A 20065-nucleotide genomic window follows, 5' to 3' on the forward strand; every position below is an offset into this window, starting at 1 on the left:
ACAAAAGAAAGTAGGTAGGTAGGTTCTTAGGGTAAAGTTTGAGAAATTCAGAGTTCCTATTAGTGATATTGAATATTTATATTGTTATGATTATAATAGTGTCCCAAGAGACATGAAAAAATGAGCAATGCTTTCATTCACCCTTTGTTTTTAATATGATTTACATTGATGACCACATGGCTCTATCCTGTGTTATTTACCTCCCACATACCATTTGTCTCCATCCACTGTTGTTGACAGCAATGATATTGCTAATATGTTAAAACATTTTATACTTAAGCTTTGTCAAATATAAGGCTTGTATTAGACCTTTGAATTTGGAACCAGTAGTCCCAAATATTTTAGTACTTTAAGTATTTGCCTTGGACATGACATAAAATCAGTAGTTTACACACTTTTTGTACTCTTGCAGAAGATTAAAATTCCTTGAAGTCTTAGGGATAGCTTATTTTTGTGAATGAGAATCAAGGCTCCTATTTAGTTCTTTATCTTCTTGCACATCTAACAGATGAGAAGCATTGGAAGTGTGACTTCTCATTTACTGGCTTTGGGTTAGTCCTTTTGGAGATTCAGTGTACTAAATTCTCTGCTTTGGGAAACACGATATCAGTTCTAAGATGAGTAGATGTGTATACCCCAGAAATAGTTTATAGTTGGAAATGAAAACTTCTTGGAGCTTAGGACTTAGTTTTGAACTATTGAAGATGATGAAGACATTTTCTTTTCTGGAGTTTGTCAGGATATGAACATACCTCTATCATCATGGTTCAGGCTCTGCTGGGGTGTTTCAGCAGGATTGAAGTGACTTCCACACTGTACTCACTGTGGAATGCCTCACTCATTAGACTCTCTGTGATACAAGGAAGGAGAGACAGAAAAAGTTCTGCTTCTTAATGGTTTTTAACTTAAATGACTTCTGTCATTTAGTTGTGAGAGGTGATTGTTTGCTTTATAGTGTTTACTTTTGGGGGTTCAGTTTTCAAAGAACTTTGTATAAGACATAACCAGTATCTAATCTATTATTAGTTCCGTGTCCTTGAAACAATATTAAGGACAGTTTAGATTGCTGCAGTGATATATTTTTATAAGAGAGTGGGAAGTAGGGGTTAAAAATATCAAAGGAGCTCAAACTCTGATGGAAGTTGATATCTCAAATTGCTTCATTTCATCCTTACTTCAAAATTACCCCAAAGCATCTGGCTTCACATTTGTAAATGCCCTTGTAAGGGTGTTGGTTAGCTGTCATTCAGAAGTAGAGATCATTTAGACCTCATTAAGAGACAATATTCCCTTTGAAAATGACATGGTATCTACTGTAATCCTAGAGTGTTTTAATAGTCTATTCTATGCTCAGCAATGAAACATTTCAAAAGTGACTGACAGCCAATTGATGTAATTCATGGTGATCTTTTGTGTTGACAGATCTTTAAAAAGTCATGGGAAATTACTACTGTACCCAGTGAAGCCGCCTCCTTTTTTTTTTTTTAAACTGCCAATATCCTGCAAAACAGGACAATTTTCTTTTTGACTGCCACTGTTTTTTATTTCGATAACATGACACGATTCCTCTTTATTATTAGGATTGCTTTTGATAGATTGAATGTGTTCCCTATAGGTAATGCTAGTTTTAAAATAGAAATTCTTCAGTTCTCCAAATTAATTCTCTTACTTTTCTGACTTCCACAACCTTGCCAATAGACATCATCCCAGTCAGGAAGAAGAGTGATTTAATTTAGACAATTAAAATTATTTTAATGATTTTAGTCCTCTTTTGAGGGAGAAACGTTGAAAAGAAGAGGGGCGGGGGGTGATGAATTGCTTATTTCAATGCGTGTTTTTTCTAGAGCACTCTAAAGCTAAAAGGCTGATGTTTTGAGAAATTTTACAGGAGGTAGTATCTGTGTCCAAAACTCAAAGTCTCCATATTCAAACTGTAGAATGAATGGAAAGGGCCTAGTGACAAATATAAACTTATCTAATTAGTTGTGGGAATATATGAGGATCTAGTCCCAGTGTTGTCCTGACTTTTCATCTGTGTTGGAACTGCATCTCTGGGTCTTTGCTCTTTGTCATCGTATTTCAAAAGTAGCTGTTTTCCTCAGATCTTCCGGCTGATCCTTATGGGGATAGAAAGTACCTTTTCCTTTAGTCCACTCTATTCAAGCATTGCCATTTATATGAATTGACATAGATATTTTGAGAAAAAAATTGTGTGCTTTAGCCTTGTGCTGGGTACTGTTGAGGATACAAGAATATACTTCTTATAGTCCTGTCAATAATAATATTTTTGTTTAATATTCTACAATATAATACTTCTATTGAAGTGTAATTCCAACTTTTAAACATTGTTTTAAAATATCATTTGACTATAAAAATGTATAAATCCTCCCTTTATCTTTAGTTCTAATTTCCCTTTCATGCCATCTGTCCACTCTCCTATGGCTCACTATCTCACTAGACTAAAAGAAGACTCTAAGTTCATCCATAGCTTATGTTCTGATACTTCCTTTACCTGCCTCAGACCTACTATCGGAACATATTCTTATGAAAGTGAAAGTTAAAGATGTAGAGAAGAGAGACGAAAAAAGCTTTCATTCCATGTTCTCTTTGTATGTCTTTTACTCTGGGGAATATGAATAGTGTTCATAGTTGAAATAAGTAGCAGATACCAGTCCTTTTTTATTTTTTACGTAGAATAGAATCAAAGCATGGTCGGGTGTAGTTGTTGGCAGTCCCTGAATCTATTTCAGCCTAGTGCATTTAAACATGAGCACTCCAGAGTTGCCATCTTATGCTGTGATAAATGGCTCTGTCAGAAGTCATTTAGATGATTCCATAACTGAGGGTAGATACCTGGATTTGAGTCCTAGTTCCATTCAGCTTATGTGATCTAGGGAAAATCATTTTATTTTTGTTTCTGTTATAGTAAAATGTAAGTAATAATTATTCCAACTTAATTTACTTCTCCAGGTTGCTGGGAAGACATTGTAAGAAAATGAATTGCATAGAGTTTTGTAAACTTGAATTCTATACAGATAATAATAGTTATCCTTCCTCATTCTCCCCTCACAGTAATTTGTAGATGACTTTGATCCTAACTGGTACTGTCTTCTTTAAGGATCTTTTCTGTAAGAAAAGAGAAATAGTGTTAAAATAATATTTAATCCTCACAATAACTCTGTTAGAAATTATTATTAACATTTCACAGATAAAGAAACAGGCTTCGAGAAATTAAGAAATGTTCTCAAGATCAATAATTTATAAATGGTGTCCATGTTTTTTCTTTTGTAGACTAAGGTAGTTTGTTAACGTATTTCCAACATCTCTCTGTTTATCATGCCTGATTTTGAAACCACTTCTTGCCATTTCAGTTATTCTTGTTCTTTTAGTGGGAGTTTATTTTAAAATTTACTTGACAATCATTTAATGCCAGTTACTATGCTAAACACTAGCAGTTTTTGTTCTTAGTCTAGTCTTTCTTAAACAGAAGAAAACATGTGTTTAGAATAGAATGATAAGAGCTGCTATAATAGGGGGAAATACAACATACTTTGGGAAGTCAGAGAAGGCTTCATAGATGAAGTCATACCTAAGTCCATGCTTTAAAATACCTTTTGTAGAGTACAGATGGCCTCTGCTATCATACTTTTTGTTTTTGTTGTATCAACAGATTCATACTTAGCTATTTGTCTCGGGTGAATAGTCAAATGACTGTTACATATGCTTGTTATTTCCTAGCTTGTCCAGATTATTATCAATACAACACACTTGGAGAAATCCTGTAAGTACTTGGAAGAATTCATCACCAAAATCACTAATGTGCTTCCAGAGACAGTCCATACCACCAAACTCTATGGCACCACAACTTTTAAGGTGAGAAGGCTCTAGAACTGCTTCTGGTATGCATAGTCTGGGGCACTCTACCTAACATGGTTTTGTTTCTTCCAGGTTGCATAGTAGTATGATTCATAACATGTGATTGAGAATAAGTGCTTATGAATTCCTTGGAAAAACAAATACCAATGCTAATTTGGGGGTGTTTAAACTAAAAAAAAGTCTACTACTGTGACCACTAAACCTTCCTTATATTTTGTACATGAAAATGGCTAGTTCTTAAGTATGGTCTACATAATAGAGGTTATAGCTGAAATCAACATCAATTAAAAGTTTTAAATTAGCTGTTTTCTCTTTTCTGTATCCTATGTCCAGTATATATTTTTTAACCTTATTTTTAAATGAGGAATTTTTGTCACTTGCTATTATAGTTAGAAATTTATAATTATTTTGCAAGGCCATAGAACTAGTTTTCACACAGGGGTAAATCAAATGGGAAAAATAATACTTTTTTGGTCAAAAGAAAGACTGATGGTAGATGAGTTTCTGGAGAGTAAATGCCTTAATTTCAAAGAGCCTTCAGAAACTCCTTTATATTGCCATGTGAGCTTTAAATAAGTATTAGGGAGAAAAGGTAACAGGGCAATATCTTAAAACACTAAAAGGGTCGATTTTGACTTAAAGGCCAACTTGTATACTTTGGGTTTTTGGTATTGTTGTTGTTATTTCATTATTTTAGTTTCGAAACAAATATATGTCACCCTTTTGAAATCCAGAAGTTAATGTTAATTAGATATAAAGTTGTAGAGTTGAACTCATGATTTATGTCTGCCGGTGTCTACTTTTTCCTATCCTTTTATACTCTTTATCTATTTATTGGTACCTTCCCTTGAGAGTAGATTTAAGAGAAGAAATCAAATTTGATTCATATTGTTTATTATATTTTATGAGAGGTAAAAATTGTTGGAATAATCTTTTCTTTTTCTGTTACAAGAAAAAAAATGAGAAAGACCCTGAATAGCCAAAGCAATCTTGAAAAAGAAGAACAAAGCTGGAGGCATCATGCTTCTTAATTTCAAATTATAATATAAAGCTATAGTAATCTAAACAGTATGGCACTGGCATAAAAACAGACACATAGTTCAATGGAAGAAAATAGAGAACCTAGAAATAAACCCATGCATATATCGTCAATTAACTTACAAAAAAGTAGCCAAGAATATACAATGGAAAAAGGATAGTTTCTTAAATAAATGGTGCTGGGAAAATGGGACAACTGCATGGAAAACGATGAAACTATACCCCTATCTTATACCATACATAAAAATTAACTCAAAATGGATTAGAAACTTGAGTAAGACTGAAACCATGAAAATCCTAGAAGAAAACATAGAAAGTAAGCTCCTTGACATCAGCCTTGACAGTGGTATTTCGGATTTGACATCAAAAGCAAAAGCAACAATAGGAAAAATTAAAAAGTGGGATTTCATCACACCAACAAGCTTGTGCACAACAAAGGAAACTGTCAACAAAATGAAAAAGCAACCGATGGAATGGGAGAAAATATTTACAAATTATATATCTGATAAAAGGTTAATATCCAAAAAATATAAAGAACTCTCACAACTTAATAGCAAATGAAACAAAACAATCTAATTAAAAAATGGGCAGAGGAACTGAATAGATATTTTTTTAAAGAAGACAGTGAAATCTCTAACAGGTAAATGAAAAAGATGTTCAACATCACTAATTATCAAGGACATGCAAATGAAAACCACAATGAGATATCATCTCACACTTGTGAGAATGGCTATCGTCAAAAAAATAAGGATAACAAATGCCCACAAGGATGGGGAGAAAACCCTTGTGCACTGTTTGTGGGAATGTAAACTGGTACAGCCCCTATGAAAAAGAGTATGGAAATTCTTCTAGAAATTAAAAATAGAACTATCATACGATTCCACAATCTCATTTCCTTGTGTATATCTAAAGGAATCAAAATCATTATCTCGGAGAGCTATCTCTCTACTTCCACATTCATTGCAGCATTATTTACAATAGCCAAGATGTGGAAACAACCTAAGTGTCCATCAACAGATGAATGGATAAAGATAATATGATATAAAATGGAGTATAAAATGGAGTAGTATTTAGCCATGAAAAGGAAATCCTGTCACTTGTGATGACATAGATGAACCTTGAGGGCATTATGCTAAGTAAAATAAGACAGAGACTGACAAATAGTGCATGATATTTGTGGAATCATTTATATGTCTTTAAAAAAAGGTCAAACTCATAGAAATAGAGAGTAGAAAAGTTGTTCCAGGATTGGGGGGTGAGAGAAATAGAAGCTGGTAAAGGTACAGACTTTCAGCTTTAAGATGAGTAAGGTCTGAGTAATGTAAAACATGGCTACTGTAGTTGATAATACTATATTTCATAATTGAAACTTGCTTAGAGAATAGAATATAAATGTTTCACTTAAAAAAAGATAAATATGTGAGGTGATGAATGTGTTAAATATCTAGATAGTGGGAATTTTTTCACAAGAGTAGTTATATCAAATCACCACAATTTACCTTTTGAATAACTTGTAATTTTATTTTCAATAGTACCTCAATAAAGCTGAAAAAAATGAGATGGTCAAACAAAAAAATATTCTTTATGTACCTAAGTGATAGGGTCAGCTGCTAGAAGCATTATACTTTCAAGATGACCATGGATTATTCCATTACTGATAAAATTACTTTAAACAAAATTTAATGTACACCATATTATGTATCATTACTTATAAGCTTTTCAATAATGCCATATTATATTAATATTGATACTCTTTTAGTGGAGAAAAGACTTATTTAATAAAGAGGCCCCAAGAATAGTGTGTAAATGTAACAAGAACTTTGAGAACTTCAGGATGACCTTAGATAGTTTAATAAGAAAGATAATTACTCCTAAACATTAACATTGTTGTGGAGCATGGGTAATAATTTTATCAAAAAAATATTTCCACTTAATTTACTATGGAAGCCAAAATTTCTCCAAGAAAGGAAATGTGGGAATATTCAGCAGAGAATAAATAGTTAGGGAGTTAGAACATGAAGTTCATTTATACTTGTGTATCATATGGGGAATATGTAATATGTTCTGCTACTCTTCCTTGAACCCATCTCAATTTTCTTATTATGAGGGCCTTTCAAATTATGGTCAGATATCCTCCCAGAGGATGGCTTGTGTATTTTATTGTTGCTTTAGCATTAAAATTGCTGAGGGAAAATTAAAAACAGACAGGAAGCCCTAGGGGTTGAACAGCGAGTTAAATACTTAGTAGAAGAGAAGTTCTGGAGACCACTAAAGGTCATGTCGACAGTGCTTATTGGCAACACTGATTACTTAAAACACATTGAAAGTTTATTTTTACCAGGATTGTCTCCGACCAGCTAACCCAGAACTCAGTATAAACATGGCAATTATAGTAGCTACATGTTGTGTATTTTCCTAAGCTACTGTTTCCAGAAAACTTTCCCTTGCAGATGGAAACTTTTATGCTGAAAAAGGGGCAAAAAGAATCAGAAGGTCTTTAAGGTATTTTTCTTGCAGTTTTCTCTTATTGCCATATGTGTCATAATCAAGCTACTATTCTTCACTTTCTCGTTCAGAAGAATTTTTTCACTCTTACAAAACATCATGAAGGTATTTATTAATTTTCTCCATCTCAAATATGTTTGCTTACCTACTATGCAACAATCTGGTAGATTCTTGGCTAGAGAGAGAAAAAATACTTTGTCCTTGGACTTATAGTTTATAGTCTGCAGGAAAGAGATACTGTAAGTTCTATAAAGAACTATGTGAAAAGTACTGGAATAATACAATGTATTGTATTGATTCTATAAGTTTTTTAGTGTCTGCTACATACTGGGCCATTTATAAGCATGAACTAAAAACACAAGCCTCCTGACCTTAAGGAGCTTATATTCTAGTGTGGCTAATAGATGATAAATGAACAAAAAAATGTAATTTAATGTCAGGTAGTAGTAAGAGCTAGGAAGGAAAATAAATGAACTGAATGAAATGAGAAATTGAATCATTTTGATTTCTAATAGAAAAGCATTTCGGTCAGAGGAAGGAAATAGCACAATAGTAAGTATTGGTGTGTTCAAGGAATAGCAAGGGGTTAGTCTGGCAATGATTTGTCTTTCATTGGTGTAAAGGTGGTAAGAGATAAGACAGGAGTCAGGTACTTTCTGGCCTAGTAGGATTTTATTCTGAAATGAAGTGTGAGGCCATTAGAAGATTGGGAGTGATGGTGATAAACTGATTTTGTATATTAGTGGGTAGCACTGGTTGCTGTATTGAAAGTAAATATATTATAGGTCAGTAAGAATGGAAGAAAAGTCCAATTTGGAGGTTATTGCAGTAGTCTAGGTAAGAGATAGTGGTTGCTTGGACTACAGTGGTAGGGGTGGAAGTGGTAAGAAATATTTTTGAAGGAAAAGATGCCAAGTTTTACTGCTGGATTGGATATAGGGTTATAAGACAAAGAGTAGAGTCAGGGATAATTCCAAGATTTTCGAACTAAGCAAACTGGATAAATAACAATGATATTCACTGTGATGGGAAACAGTGAGAGAATAATGGATTTTGGGAGGGGCAGTAGAATCAAGAGTTCCATTTTTGACATATTAAGCTTGAGATATTTAGTAGTCATCTGCATGGAGATATTAAATAGATAGCAAAGTCATAGCTATAGGTAAAAATTTAGCATTCAGTATAAAGATGGTATTTAATGCCACAGGCTGGATTTTTTGTGGGGGGAGGGGAAGGGAGGGAGAGATTAAATTTAAACAAGAAAAGGTGTGAGGATTGAGCTCCAAGGGACATCAACAATGACAGGTACAGAAGAAGAGAAATCCATAGAAGATGAGTAGTAGTTATTTCAGCTTTGAGATCTTCAAGGAAGACTTCCCAGAAAAGACACAGATTAGAATGGATCTGGGACCAGCAGGAGGTGTCCAAGTGGAGAAAGAATGAGAGGAGAGTAAGGGACATTTTTAGGAGGGGTGACTACATGTGCAAGATGAAAGAATAAAATATAACCAGACACAGTTAGTATAGAATAAGGGTAGTAGTGATATAGAGAAGTAGATAAATGGTAATTTGTGATGTACTTTGTTTTGTATTGATAGGTAATTTGGACTTTATTTTACTAAAGTCTGAGCCTTCGAGCAAGGGTGTGTTTTATTTTTAAAAAGAATCATTCCACCTTGCCTAATTAAAAGGAAAGAAGGAAAGAAGATGGAAGAAAGGAATGGAAAGAGAAAGAAAGAAGAAAAGAAGGAATAAATAAATAAATCACAAGTACTTGAAATTCATAATCAGTGGAAATTAAATACCTAGAATACTTTGTTTAACTCTGTGTTAATAAATTTCAGGCTCTATAGGAAAATATGTGCTTAAAAGTGATTTAAGAAGAATATTTACTAATAGCTATGAAAAAAATGAAAAGTTATTAAAGACTTCTTAAAATTGGGCAAATCTACATGGTTTCATCAGTAAATTCATTTAGAAACAGAAATTTTTATATAATTTAAACTATTCCAGATCACAGAGAAAAAGGAAAATATCTCAGTTAATTTTTGCAAAGTCAATATAACAATGATTCAAATAACAGAAACCACAAAAAATAATTAGAACAATTAAAAGTAAATATTGATGTAGAAGTCATAATAAAATATCAAAAAAACTTTCTATTAAGTACATAGAAAGTAGGGATAAAATTAAAGATAAGAAAGCAAGGATGATTAGTGTTCTAAAATTGTTTTAAATTATTCACTAATAGATCAAATGAGAAAAATATATGAGTACTTAAAAAGATACTAATAAGGTAATTATAAGTCAACAGCTCTTCCTGCCAAAATCTCTTAGTAAACCCCTCTAACAGATCCAGGAGACAGAAAATCAGTAAGAATATAGTTGAACTGAATAGTATTCAACTGGATCAAATTGACATTTATAGAATACTTTGTCTAACAATAACAAATACACATTCTTCTCAAGCTCTTAAGAACATTCACCAAAACAGACCATGTTCTGGGTAATACACACTTTAACAAATTTTAAAGAATAGAAATCATACAAAACTTGCTCTCAGACCACATAATTAAATTATGGAAATAAATCTCAGAAAGCAGAAAATTCCCCAAATATTTGGAGATTAACCAACATACTTCAAAATAACACATGAATCAAAGAAAAAGTCTCAAGAGAAATTTAAAAGTACTTTAACTTAAATGAAAATAAAACAACGTATCAGAATTTGTCCCATCAGTGAAAACAGTGCTTGGAGGGAAATGTATAGCCTTAATTGCATATATTAGAAAAGGATAAATTTCTAAAATCAATAGTCTAAGCTTCAACCTTAGAAAACTAGAAAAAGTAGAGCAATTGAAATCCAAAGTCATCAGAAAAAAATAAAATTAAAATTAGAGCGGAAACAGATAATGAAAACAGATAATCAAGAGAGAAAATTGATGAAACCAAATGCTGATTCTTAGAAAGATCAATAAAATTAATAAACCTTGGGCCAAGCTAACTAAGAATAAAAGAGGAAAGACACAATTACCAATATCATAATAGAAAGAGAAGCTATCACTACTGATTCCATGGACATTAAAAGAGTAATTAAGGAGTATCGTGAATAACTCTATGCCCATAGTTCAATATTGAATATATGTAGTGTGCTGGATGTGTTAATTAACTTGATATGGGGAACCTTGTTACAGTGTATACCTATATCTACTCTTCACATTATATATTTTAAATATCTTACAGTTTTGTCAATAAGACCCTAAAAAGCTGAAAAAAAAATCTACCAAATATTTAAGGAAGAAATTATACCATTTCTCTATGGAAAAGTTTTCCAGAAAATAGAAGTAGAGGGAATACTTCCTAACTCATTGTTTGAGGCCAGGATTACCTTAATATCATTTAAACATTATAAGAAAGGAAAAATAACAGACCAATGTCTCTCATGAATATAGATGTAAAAATACTCAATAAAATATTAGCAAATCAAATATAACATGTCTGAAGAATATACATTTGACCCTTGAACACTGTGGGGGTTATGAGTACTGACATCTTTCATGGTTGAAAATCTGCGTATAACTTTGGACTTACCAAAAACTTAACTATTAATAGCCTACTTTTGACCAGAAACCTTACTGACAACAAAGTCAATTAACATATATTTGGTATATGTATTATATACTGTATTCTTACAATAAAGTAAGCTAGAAAACGGAAAATGTCTTTAAAATCATAAGGAAGAGAAAATATATTTCTAGTATTTTTTGAAAAATATACTTGTATAAGTGGACCTGCACAGTTCAAGGGTCACTTGTACATTATGACCAAGTGAGATTTATTCCAGGTCTGCAAAGCTCATTCAGCATTCAAAAATTAATTAATATACTCTATCACATCAAGGGGCTAAAGAAGATAAATTATACAATCATATCAGTAGATGCAGAAAAAAAAGCATTTGACAAAACCCAATACCTATTTATGAGAAAAACCTTTCAGCAAACAAGAATGGAGTAGGAACTTCCTAAACTTGGTAAAGAACATCTATGGAAGTTTTATAGTGAACATATTTGATGGTGAGAAACTAGAAGCTTTCCTGCTAAAATCAAGTGAAAGGGAAGGCTACGCTCTCTACCACTTCTAATCAACATCCAATAAGGCAGGAAATAAAAGATTTACAGATTACGAAGGTAGAAATAACACCGCTTGCATATGACATGATAGTTTAAGTAGAAAATATGAAAGAATTAATGACAACAACAAAAACAAAAACCCATGAGACGTAATAAGTAAATATAGTAAGGTTTAGGATACAAGGCTAATATACAAAAGTCATTTGCTTTCTTATTATACCAGTAGTGAACAACTGGAATTTGCAATTAAAAACACAGTATTTTTTATATTAACATAGAAAAAAGAGGAATAGTTTTAACTGGAACAAAATAAACAAGGTCTATGTGAGGAAAGTTATAAAACTCTGATGAAAAAATCAAAGAAGAAAGATCTAAATAAATAGAGATATGTTCCATATTTATGGATAGGTACACTCAATATTTTATCAAGATATCAGTTCTTCCCAACTTGATCTATAGATTTAACACAATCTCAATCTTTGAAGGAAAAGAAGAACATTGGAAGTTTAATACTATCTGACTTCCAAGACTTACTATAAAGCTACAATAATCAAGAGTATGGTATCAGCCAAAGAATAGATAATCAGATCAAGGAGACAGATTAGGGAGCCCAGAAATAAACCCACACAACCACAAAAAACCGTTGACAAGGAGTGAAGTCAATTTAATGGTTAAAAGAAAGTCTTTTCAATAAGTGGTATTGGAACAACTAGACATCCACATGCAAAAAAAGAAAAAAATGAATCTACACACAGATTTTACACTTTTCACAAAAATTAATTCAAAATGGATTACAGACTTACATGTAAACACAAAACTATAAAACTCCTAGAAAATAACATAAGGGAAACTCTCGGTGACGTTACATTTGGCTATGACGTTTTAGATAAAACACCAAAAATATGATCCATCAAAGAAAATGTGTTGGGCTTCATTCAAACAAAGAATTTCTACTTTGGGAAAGAAAATGAAAAGAGAAGCCACAGATTGGAAGAAATATTTGTAAAATGCATATCTAATAAAGGATTTATATCCAAAATATACAAAGAACTGGTAAAACTCAACAAGTAAACAAACAACCCAATTGAAAAATGAGCAAAAGATATGAACAGATACCTCACCTAAGATGAAGAGGGAATTTTAAATTAAAAGAATAATGAGATACCACTACACAACTATTACAATGACTGACAATATGAAATGTTGGAGCAACAGCAACTCTCATTCATCGCTAATGCAAAATGGTAATGCTATTTTGGAAGACCATTTGCCAGTTTCTTACAAGGCTAAACATAGTCTTACCGTGCAATTTACCAGTTATGCTCCTTGATATTACCCAAGTGGGTTAAAAGTTAAGCCACGCAACAACTTACACATGAATGTTCAGTGCACTTTTATTCTTAATTGCCAAAACTTGGAAGCTACCAAGATGTTCTTCATTAGGTGAATGGGTAAACAAACTCTAATACATCCAGATAATGGAATATTATTCAGTGATGAAAAGGAATGAACTATCAAGCCATGAAAAAGCATGGAGAAAGCTTAAATGCACATTGCTAAGTAAAAGAAACTAATCTGAAAAGTCAGAACCTCAGAATACTTATAATAAGCAAAGCAAAGAGGCCAGGAGATATAGAGAGGGTGGTATTACATACAGGAAGGGAGGTTCTTGGAGACTCAGAAGAGATGAAAAAGAATAGAATTCTGAGAGTGAATGTAGTTTTGAACAGAGATAAGAAAATTATTTTTAAAAAAATTTTTAAATGCCTACAGCACCTGGTCTTCCTAGGTGGTCTCCCATTCAAGTACTAACTGGGCCCGACCCTGCTTAGCTTCCGAGATCAGACGAGATCAGGCACGTTCAGGGTGATATGGCTGTAGACAAGAAAGTTCAAAAGGATGTACATAGATAGCTGAGGACAGTGCCAGTTTCTCTATTTGGTGAAGCAAAATAATAGTTTGTCTTGAAGATACAAAAATAGAAGACTCCACTGCACTTTTGAAAAAAGAAAAATCCGTGGAGACTATGATATTACTTAATATTTCCAACTCTGTTACCTAGTAAATTTGTGTGGATATCTCCAAGCAGAAATTTCTGCTTTGCTTACACTGGAATTCTGAATGATTTTTAAAATTTCATATTTCACAGGATGCCAGACATGCAGCTGAAGAAGAGATTTATACCAACTTAAATCAGAAGATTGACCAGTTTCTACAGCTGGCCGACTATGACTGGATGACAGGAGATTTGGGCAACAAAGCTAGTGATTACTTAGTAGACCTCATTGCCTTTCTACGTAGCACCTTTGCTGTATTCACACACCTTCCTGTAAGTGACAATTGCTTTTACTTTGCTCATCATACAGAAAAAAGTTCTTTTAAAATTTATTTTGGTGAAAGATATTTGTTTCTGCTTTTATTAGGAAGCTCTTCAGGATATAAAAGCTCACACTATAATTATCATCCCTTAACAAGTTTAGAGACATCTTCCATTATTTTTTCATTGACTTTTGCATTTTGTTTATTTTGAAAATGGTCACTAATATTACATCTACTTATATTCTTTCTAACTTAAGGGGAATTAGTGCAAACACATAATGAATGCCTTGGTAGAAAAAGAAGAGAAACTGAGGAGTTAGAATTTCAGATATGTATATTTTAGTTCTAGAATGTCCATTTAATATTTTTATAACCTCAAATTCTCTGATGAAATTCTCTATCTTTTTATCTAATTTGTTTATCTTTTCTCTATTTTCTTAAGCGTATTAATCACAGTCATTTTAAAGTTGTTTACTAATGCTAATGTATAGTTCACCTACATATTGGTGGATTTGTTTCTGATTTCTTTTTTTCTTGGTTATCAGTAATGTGGTCCTATCTCTTCTTACTGTTTTTTGGTTGATATTAGACATTGTGTTTAAAATATGTAGAAGTTGCGGGAGATATTATCTTCTACCAAATCCTTTACTAAGTATGTAGAATGAGTGAATAGATTGTTGTTTGAGCCATATCGCCTTAATCTAATCAATAGACTGATCTGGGCCAAGGTTGGGTTGCAATTATAGTGCATCTTTGGTTTGCCCCTGTTAATAGGCTGTGGTCCTTCAGAGCTTTTAGTGTGAGCCTGACATGTCATTGTCTCATCAGCACCAAGCAGACTGTGGAAATTTCCACTTTTCAGAGAAACCTTATCATTTCAGTCTCCTCCTGCCTTCTTCGATTTTAGAATTTGGCAAATGTTTTGAGAAGCGGTCTTACCCTAACAGTTGCCGACAAGAAAAAAGTGTTTGGAAACTGTCAGTGTCAAATCACCACCCCCTGAAGAGCTTTCAGCTCCCACCTGAGATTCTCATGAACTCTCCCACTAACATGTCTTTTCTCTGAAACACTGTAGACTGCCAGAAACTTTACTTTGCTTTTCAAAGCACTTAAAATCTCAGAAAGTGTCTCGAAGAGAAAACCAGTCTTCAAATCTAACCACATTCATAGTCTGTTTCAAGGCCTAGCTTTGGCAGATACCTCCAGGGACAGCTACAGAGCCTCAGCTCACCTTTAAAGAGTCTGCTTTCTTTGCAGTTTTATTCCCTTTAGTCCTCATTGCTTCATAGTCTTCTGATGTTTTTAAATATATATTTTGCTTATTTGTTTGTTTACTGCCTTTCTTAGTGTCTACTGGGAGCATGGGCCTGTAGAAAATTAAGTCATTTCATGTGGCTTCATCTTTGTACCAAAGCCAGACAAAAGTAGCATACTATTAGCTAGTCTCACAGTTATGAATAAAAAATAAAAATTTAGCAACTCAGTTCTAGAGTTTTAAGAAAGTAATATAGCACTACTATGTAGGGTTTATTCTAGAAATGCAAGGATGGTGTGATATTAAAAGAATCTATTAATGTAATTTATCACATTAATAGGTGAAGGAGATAAAGTATATGATCATCTTTATGTATTCTAAAAAAGCATTCTATAACATCCAGCCTGCGTTCCTGATTTTTAAGAATACAATTTACTAAAATATAAGCAATGTAATCTTTCAATAACATGATAAAGAACATCTATATATTTAGATTTAACAGTGGAACACTAAAAACATTTATTTGCATTAACATCAGAAGTATGACGAAGATGCTTCTCATAACTGCTTTAGAAGTTCTATCAAATATATAAGGTATAAAAGAAATAAATTATAAACATTGTAATGAGCCATGATGTTAATATTATTCATAGATTAATATTGTATAGTTGGATAACTCCAGAAAATCGATTGAAATATGGTTAGATGGTTAGATGGTCCACTTAGAAAACAAATCAACTTCTCTTATGTTAGTAATATTATCATAGAAAATATATTGAAAAAAAAAAAAGGCCTGTTCATTATTGGGGCAGAAGATATAAGATTTCTATGAATACACTTAGCAAGCATTATGTAGGATCAATGCGAAGAACATGTCACAGAGTTATTTAAAAGAGACTTTATTGTATACAAATATATACAGTGTTCTAGGATGGGACTATTTCATATTGTGAAGAGTTTTTCCAAAATTAATCTAATTGCAATTAATATCAAGTGAATTTGGTGGAGATGGGTATCTTAACATAATTCTAAAATTCATTGGCAGCAAAAGTAGACAATATTTGCTAAATAATATGCAAAAGAAAATTAATGAGTGTGGTCTATTTTCTATCGAATATAGAAATATTATTATAAACCAAAAATTTGATAAAGATGGCATTCAGCAACTGCTGTTGCCACAACTATCTTTTCATTTTGATAAGAAGAATGTTAATTCACTATCTCATATCAAAATGGATTCTAGATCAAATATGTGTTTAAATTTTTAAACATTTGTGAGAAATATTTTAGGAAATAGGTATTCTGTTACATTGCTGGTCGATGTGTGAAGTGATATGGTCTTCTTGATGGTCAGTTTTTCAGTATGTCTCAGAAATCTCTTAAAATTTGTTTACCTTTTACCCTGCAATCCCACTTTTAGAAATTAACTTAATGAAATAATCATGGATGTATTGTAAAATTCAGATATAAGTATGTTCATCACAGTATTGTCTTTTGTATAGTGAAGAGTTGGGAATAAATTAAAAGTTCTGCAGCAGATGTGTTAGCTAAATTATTAGATATTCACATAATGTCATGTCAATAATTCATTAAATTAATGTAGATTGATATTCATTTAAAAATATATTAATCTCTTATTTAGAAAAGCAGATTGCAAAATAGTATATACAGCATATCTCATTTTTATTTATATAGATACAGACACATTAATTATCTATGTTATATATTGTATAAACCTAGAATTATATACTCCCTGGTTTAACTGAACTTATCTCTGTGTAGCTTTTAATTTTTCCTTTTTGTTTATCCGTGTTTAAAATTTTTTTTCCATCATGAAACATTTACTGCTTTTGTAATCCTAGGGGTGGGAGAAGGTGATATTTAGAATCATTTTTCTTTCTCTCAAAATTATTCTGTCTTCAGTAATTAACTTATATTAAAAACCACTTTTACTGAAGAAAGATTGTTTTAAAATCTATTTCTTTATTGTGGAAGAAAGATGGCCAATAGTATTTCGGCCACTATGTCTCCCCCAGCATTCTGTAGTATTCGATAAGATTTTTAAGTATCATAAGAAAAAAATGCAATAGTGCAAAGTCAAAATCATATGGATAAGTTTTCCCTATATCCATCTAACTTTTTTTCATAATTTTTCTGTTCTTACAAAATAAAAACAACACCCTAATAAGTGTCACTGTTTATACATGTCATGTAATATAGTGGTTTCTATATACAATAGCTATCACATGTCAGCACCATACTTACTTTACCATCCAGGCCATTTAGAAGCAGTACTATGAATCAAACGCATGTTTGTCTAAATTACATACTTTTTCTACCTTCACAGTTGTGATCTTTTTTAATAGGGCTATATTATAAGTAATTAGTTGAGGATTCTTTTTCTTTTGTTTATTTTGAGTTACCTTTGCTACCTAAATACTCCTAATGTCTCATTGAGGATCAAATTGATCCTCCCATTCAGAATCAAAGCCAGAGGTAATTCACAGCCCTATTTCTGTCTACAAATGCCACATTTCTGTTCTGTCTAATAAGAGCTCTCTTTGTGAAGCCACACTTTCAAAAAGTAGTTGTATTCACCAACCATTATATTCTCTAGAACCAAATTAGTATGGTTTCTAAAGCCTTTCTTCTGGTTTTCCACAGACAGCAAATAGGTTGCCCAGCATTTGTGTTCATGGTCCTTAGCATGCTATATAACTTCTTCATGGAACCTCATATTAATAAAATGTATTAGCAAAACAGAGCTGTGTCTAAGATTTGTTCTTAGTGAAAGACACATTATTAAAGATGAAAGCTATTTCTGAGAATCAAAATAATTTGCTTTTTATTAATATGAATATTTCCTTTCATATTTGAAATTTCCTAGCAAGAATGGCTCTCTGTCAAAGATGGATATTGAATGATAGGAAATATGTATATGCTGTGGAAAGAACTGTAAAGAAAAAGGCAAAGACTCTTGTTCTTTTACATTTTGAAATCCCCAGTTTTTTGTAGGAACATAGCCAAATAGATAGGTCAGTGTCTAGGGGTAGGGTGTGTGTGTGAGAGAGAGAGAGAGAGAGAGAGAGAGAGAGAGAGAGAGAGAGATTGAGAGAGAAAGAGAGAGAGAGAGAGAGTGTTGGAGTGGATATCCTAGATTATACTCCATTAGATAGTGGATAGATGGTTGGGGGAAAATTATTGAAATTCATGACTATTTTCCTTTTAAAGTTTGGTGACTAAGGTGGCCTGCCTATTTTCATGAGGCAACTAGAAATAATTGTAATAATAAGGTTTTCCACAGTTCTAAAATATTGATGTGTAAATTGAGTTAACAGATGAGGTAAATTCACAAGCATTTTTTTTTAGGCTTCAATTGTACAATTTACAGTTGTATGCAGAGCTACCCATTTTGCATGCTCAGCATAAGAGCATACTTTGGAGAATTTATCCTTGTTATCCTGATAATTATCTTTCAGAATACTTGAGAGAGAGGAAATGCTGTCTCAAGAGACAGACCCAATGGAGGGAATTGTGAATTTGTTTTAGTGTCTGCTGTTAATGTTAGTTTATATGACTCAGGGCAAAATCTCTCTTAACCCACCTTGGTTTGCCTTAACTTGCTTTGTCTAAAAATAGTGATACTTGTTCTTGGCCTTCTTTGCTGGGCATTTAGTTGATGGGTCATCTTTAAGGAAAGTTATTTTCTACATAGAAGTTCCTGAAATTCTTTCTAAAACCCTTATAAAACTGACATTTCTCTTAGTACTCTATTTTGTGAACTGCTGCCATTTCAGTACTAACCAATGATTCTGTTATTTAGAAACTGTCAGTGCTTCTATTAAGTACAAAATCTTCTCTGTGACCGTGAAGACTTTTCACAATGTGACCCTCAAACTACCTTTTTTTCTTTTTCTCTCTCTCAATTTTCTATTTGCCGAAGATATTCTTCCCAAAACTGAAGTAATACTCTTTGTCATGTACACTCAACTGTTTTCTATCCTTGGAGTTTTTCATGCCTTTTTGTCAACTTTAATCGTTTCTGCCCTTTAACTATATGTACTGAAATCTTATCCATTTTTCAAGGCTTATTTCAAATCCTGTACTTTGCGTGAAACTTTCTCCAGTTCTCCTAACCAGATGTGACATCATTCTCCTTTATGGCACTTCTTTTATGGCACTAGTCTAATTTTGTCTCGGGTGGCATGTGTCATTCATTTGTGTGCTTACTTCAGTAAAGGAGAGGGTGGTAATTAAGAAGTAACTGCCGTGTTCCTGATATTTTACATGTGTTATATGTTACTTGTATTAATGAAGACTGAAAATGCCTCAATTAGTATTATTATATTATAATAAGCAGAACACGAACTCGGGGAAGTTACATACTTTGCAAGAGATATAGAAAATAGGTGGCAGGGTCAGGATTTAAGCATTTATTTGACTTTAGAATTTTTCTATTACACCATCGTGCCCACCAAATCGATTGCCAGCTATCGGACGGTGAGCTCTGTGGATTGAGACCTTGTTATATTCATCTCTGTCTCTGTATACAGTGAGGACCTTGCTTGAAATGGTTCATAGTATTTTTGTGAGGTTTATTTGTTTTGAATTCCTACCTGAGGATTGAAAACCATTTTGGGGTCATCTATATCATGATCCCAAAATTTAATTGTTGAAAAGTTATAAACTATTATTTTGAGACCAGGCCCCAAGGTTTGTTTGGGTTAAAATTCTAAATTGCCATTTCTCCTTTCGTATTCTCATAAGTTTACACCAATAAAAAAAATCACTTTTCTACCCCAAATTGCAAAAGCCATCCTGAGGAAAAAGAACAAGGCCGGAGGCATCACTCTGCCCGACTTCAAATTATATTACAAAGTGACAGTAATCAAAATGGCATGGTATTGGCAGAAAACAGACACACGGACCAGTGGAACAGAAT

General features: G+C 32.7%; 1 protein-coding gene and 1 non-coding gene across 2 annotated transcripts in view; one reads left to right on the forward strand and one right to left on the reverse strand.

Moving 5' to 3' along the window:
* EXOC6B (exocyst complex component 6B) overlaps positions 1–20065 on the forward strand; it is a 543568-nt gene that overhangs the window by 297754 nt on the left and 225749 nt on the right. The window contains exons 17-18 of the mRNA XM_011365544.2: positions 3739–3873; positions 13699–13878. Of these exons, the coding sequence (XP_011363846.1) occupies positions 3739–3873; positions 13699–13878 (315 nt within the window). The remainder of the gene's footprint in view (positions 1–3738; positions 3874–13698; positions 13879–20065) is intronic.
* On the reverse strand, positions 13314–13432 carry LOC111743444. The gene has a single exon (XR_002781700.1). It is a non-coding gene; the product is annotated as a 5S ribosomal RNA (ribosomal RNA).

Source organism: Pteropus vampyrus, unplaced genomic scaffold, assembly GCF_000151845.1.
Source record: "Pteropus vampyrus isolate Shadow unplaced genomic scaffold, Pvam_2.0 Scaffold113, whole genome shotgun sequence".
In the NCBI taxonomy this organism is placed as follows: Eukaryota; Metazoa; Chordata; class Mammalia; order Chiroptera; family Pteropodidae; genus Pteropus; species Pteropus vampyrus.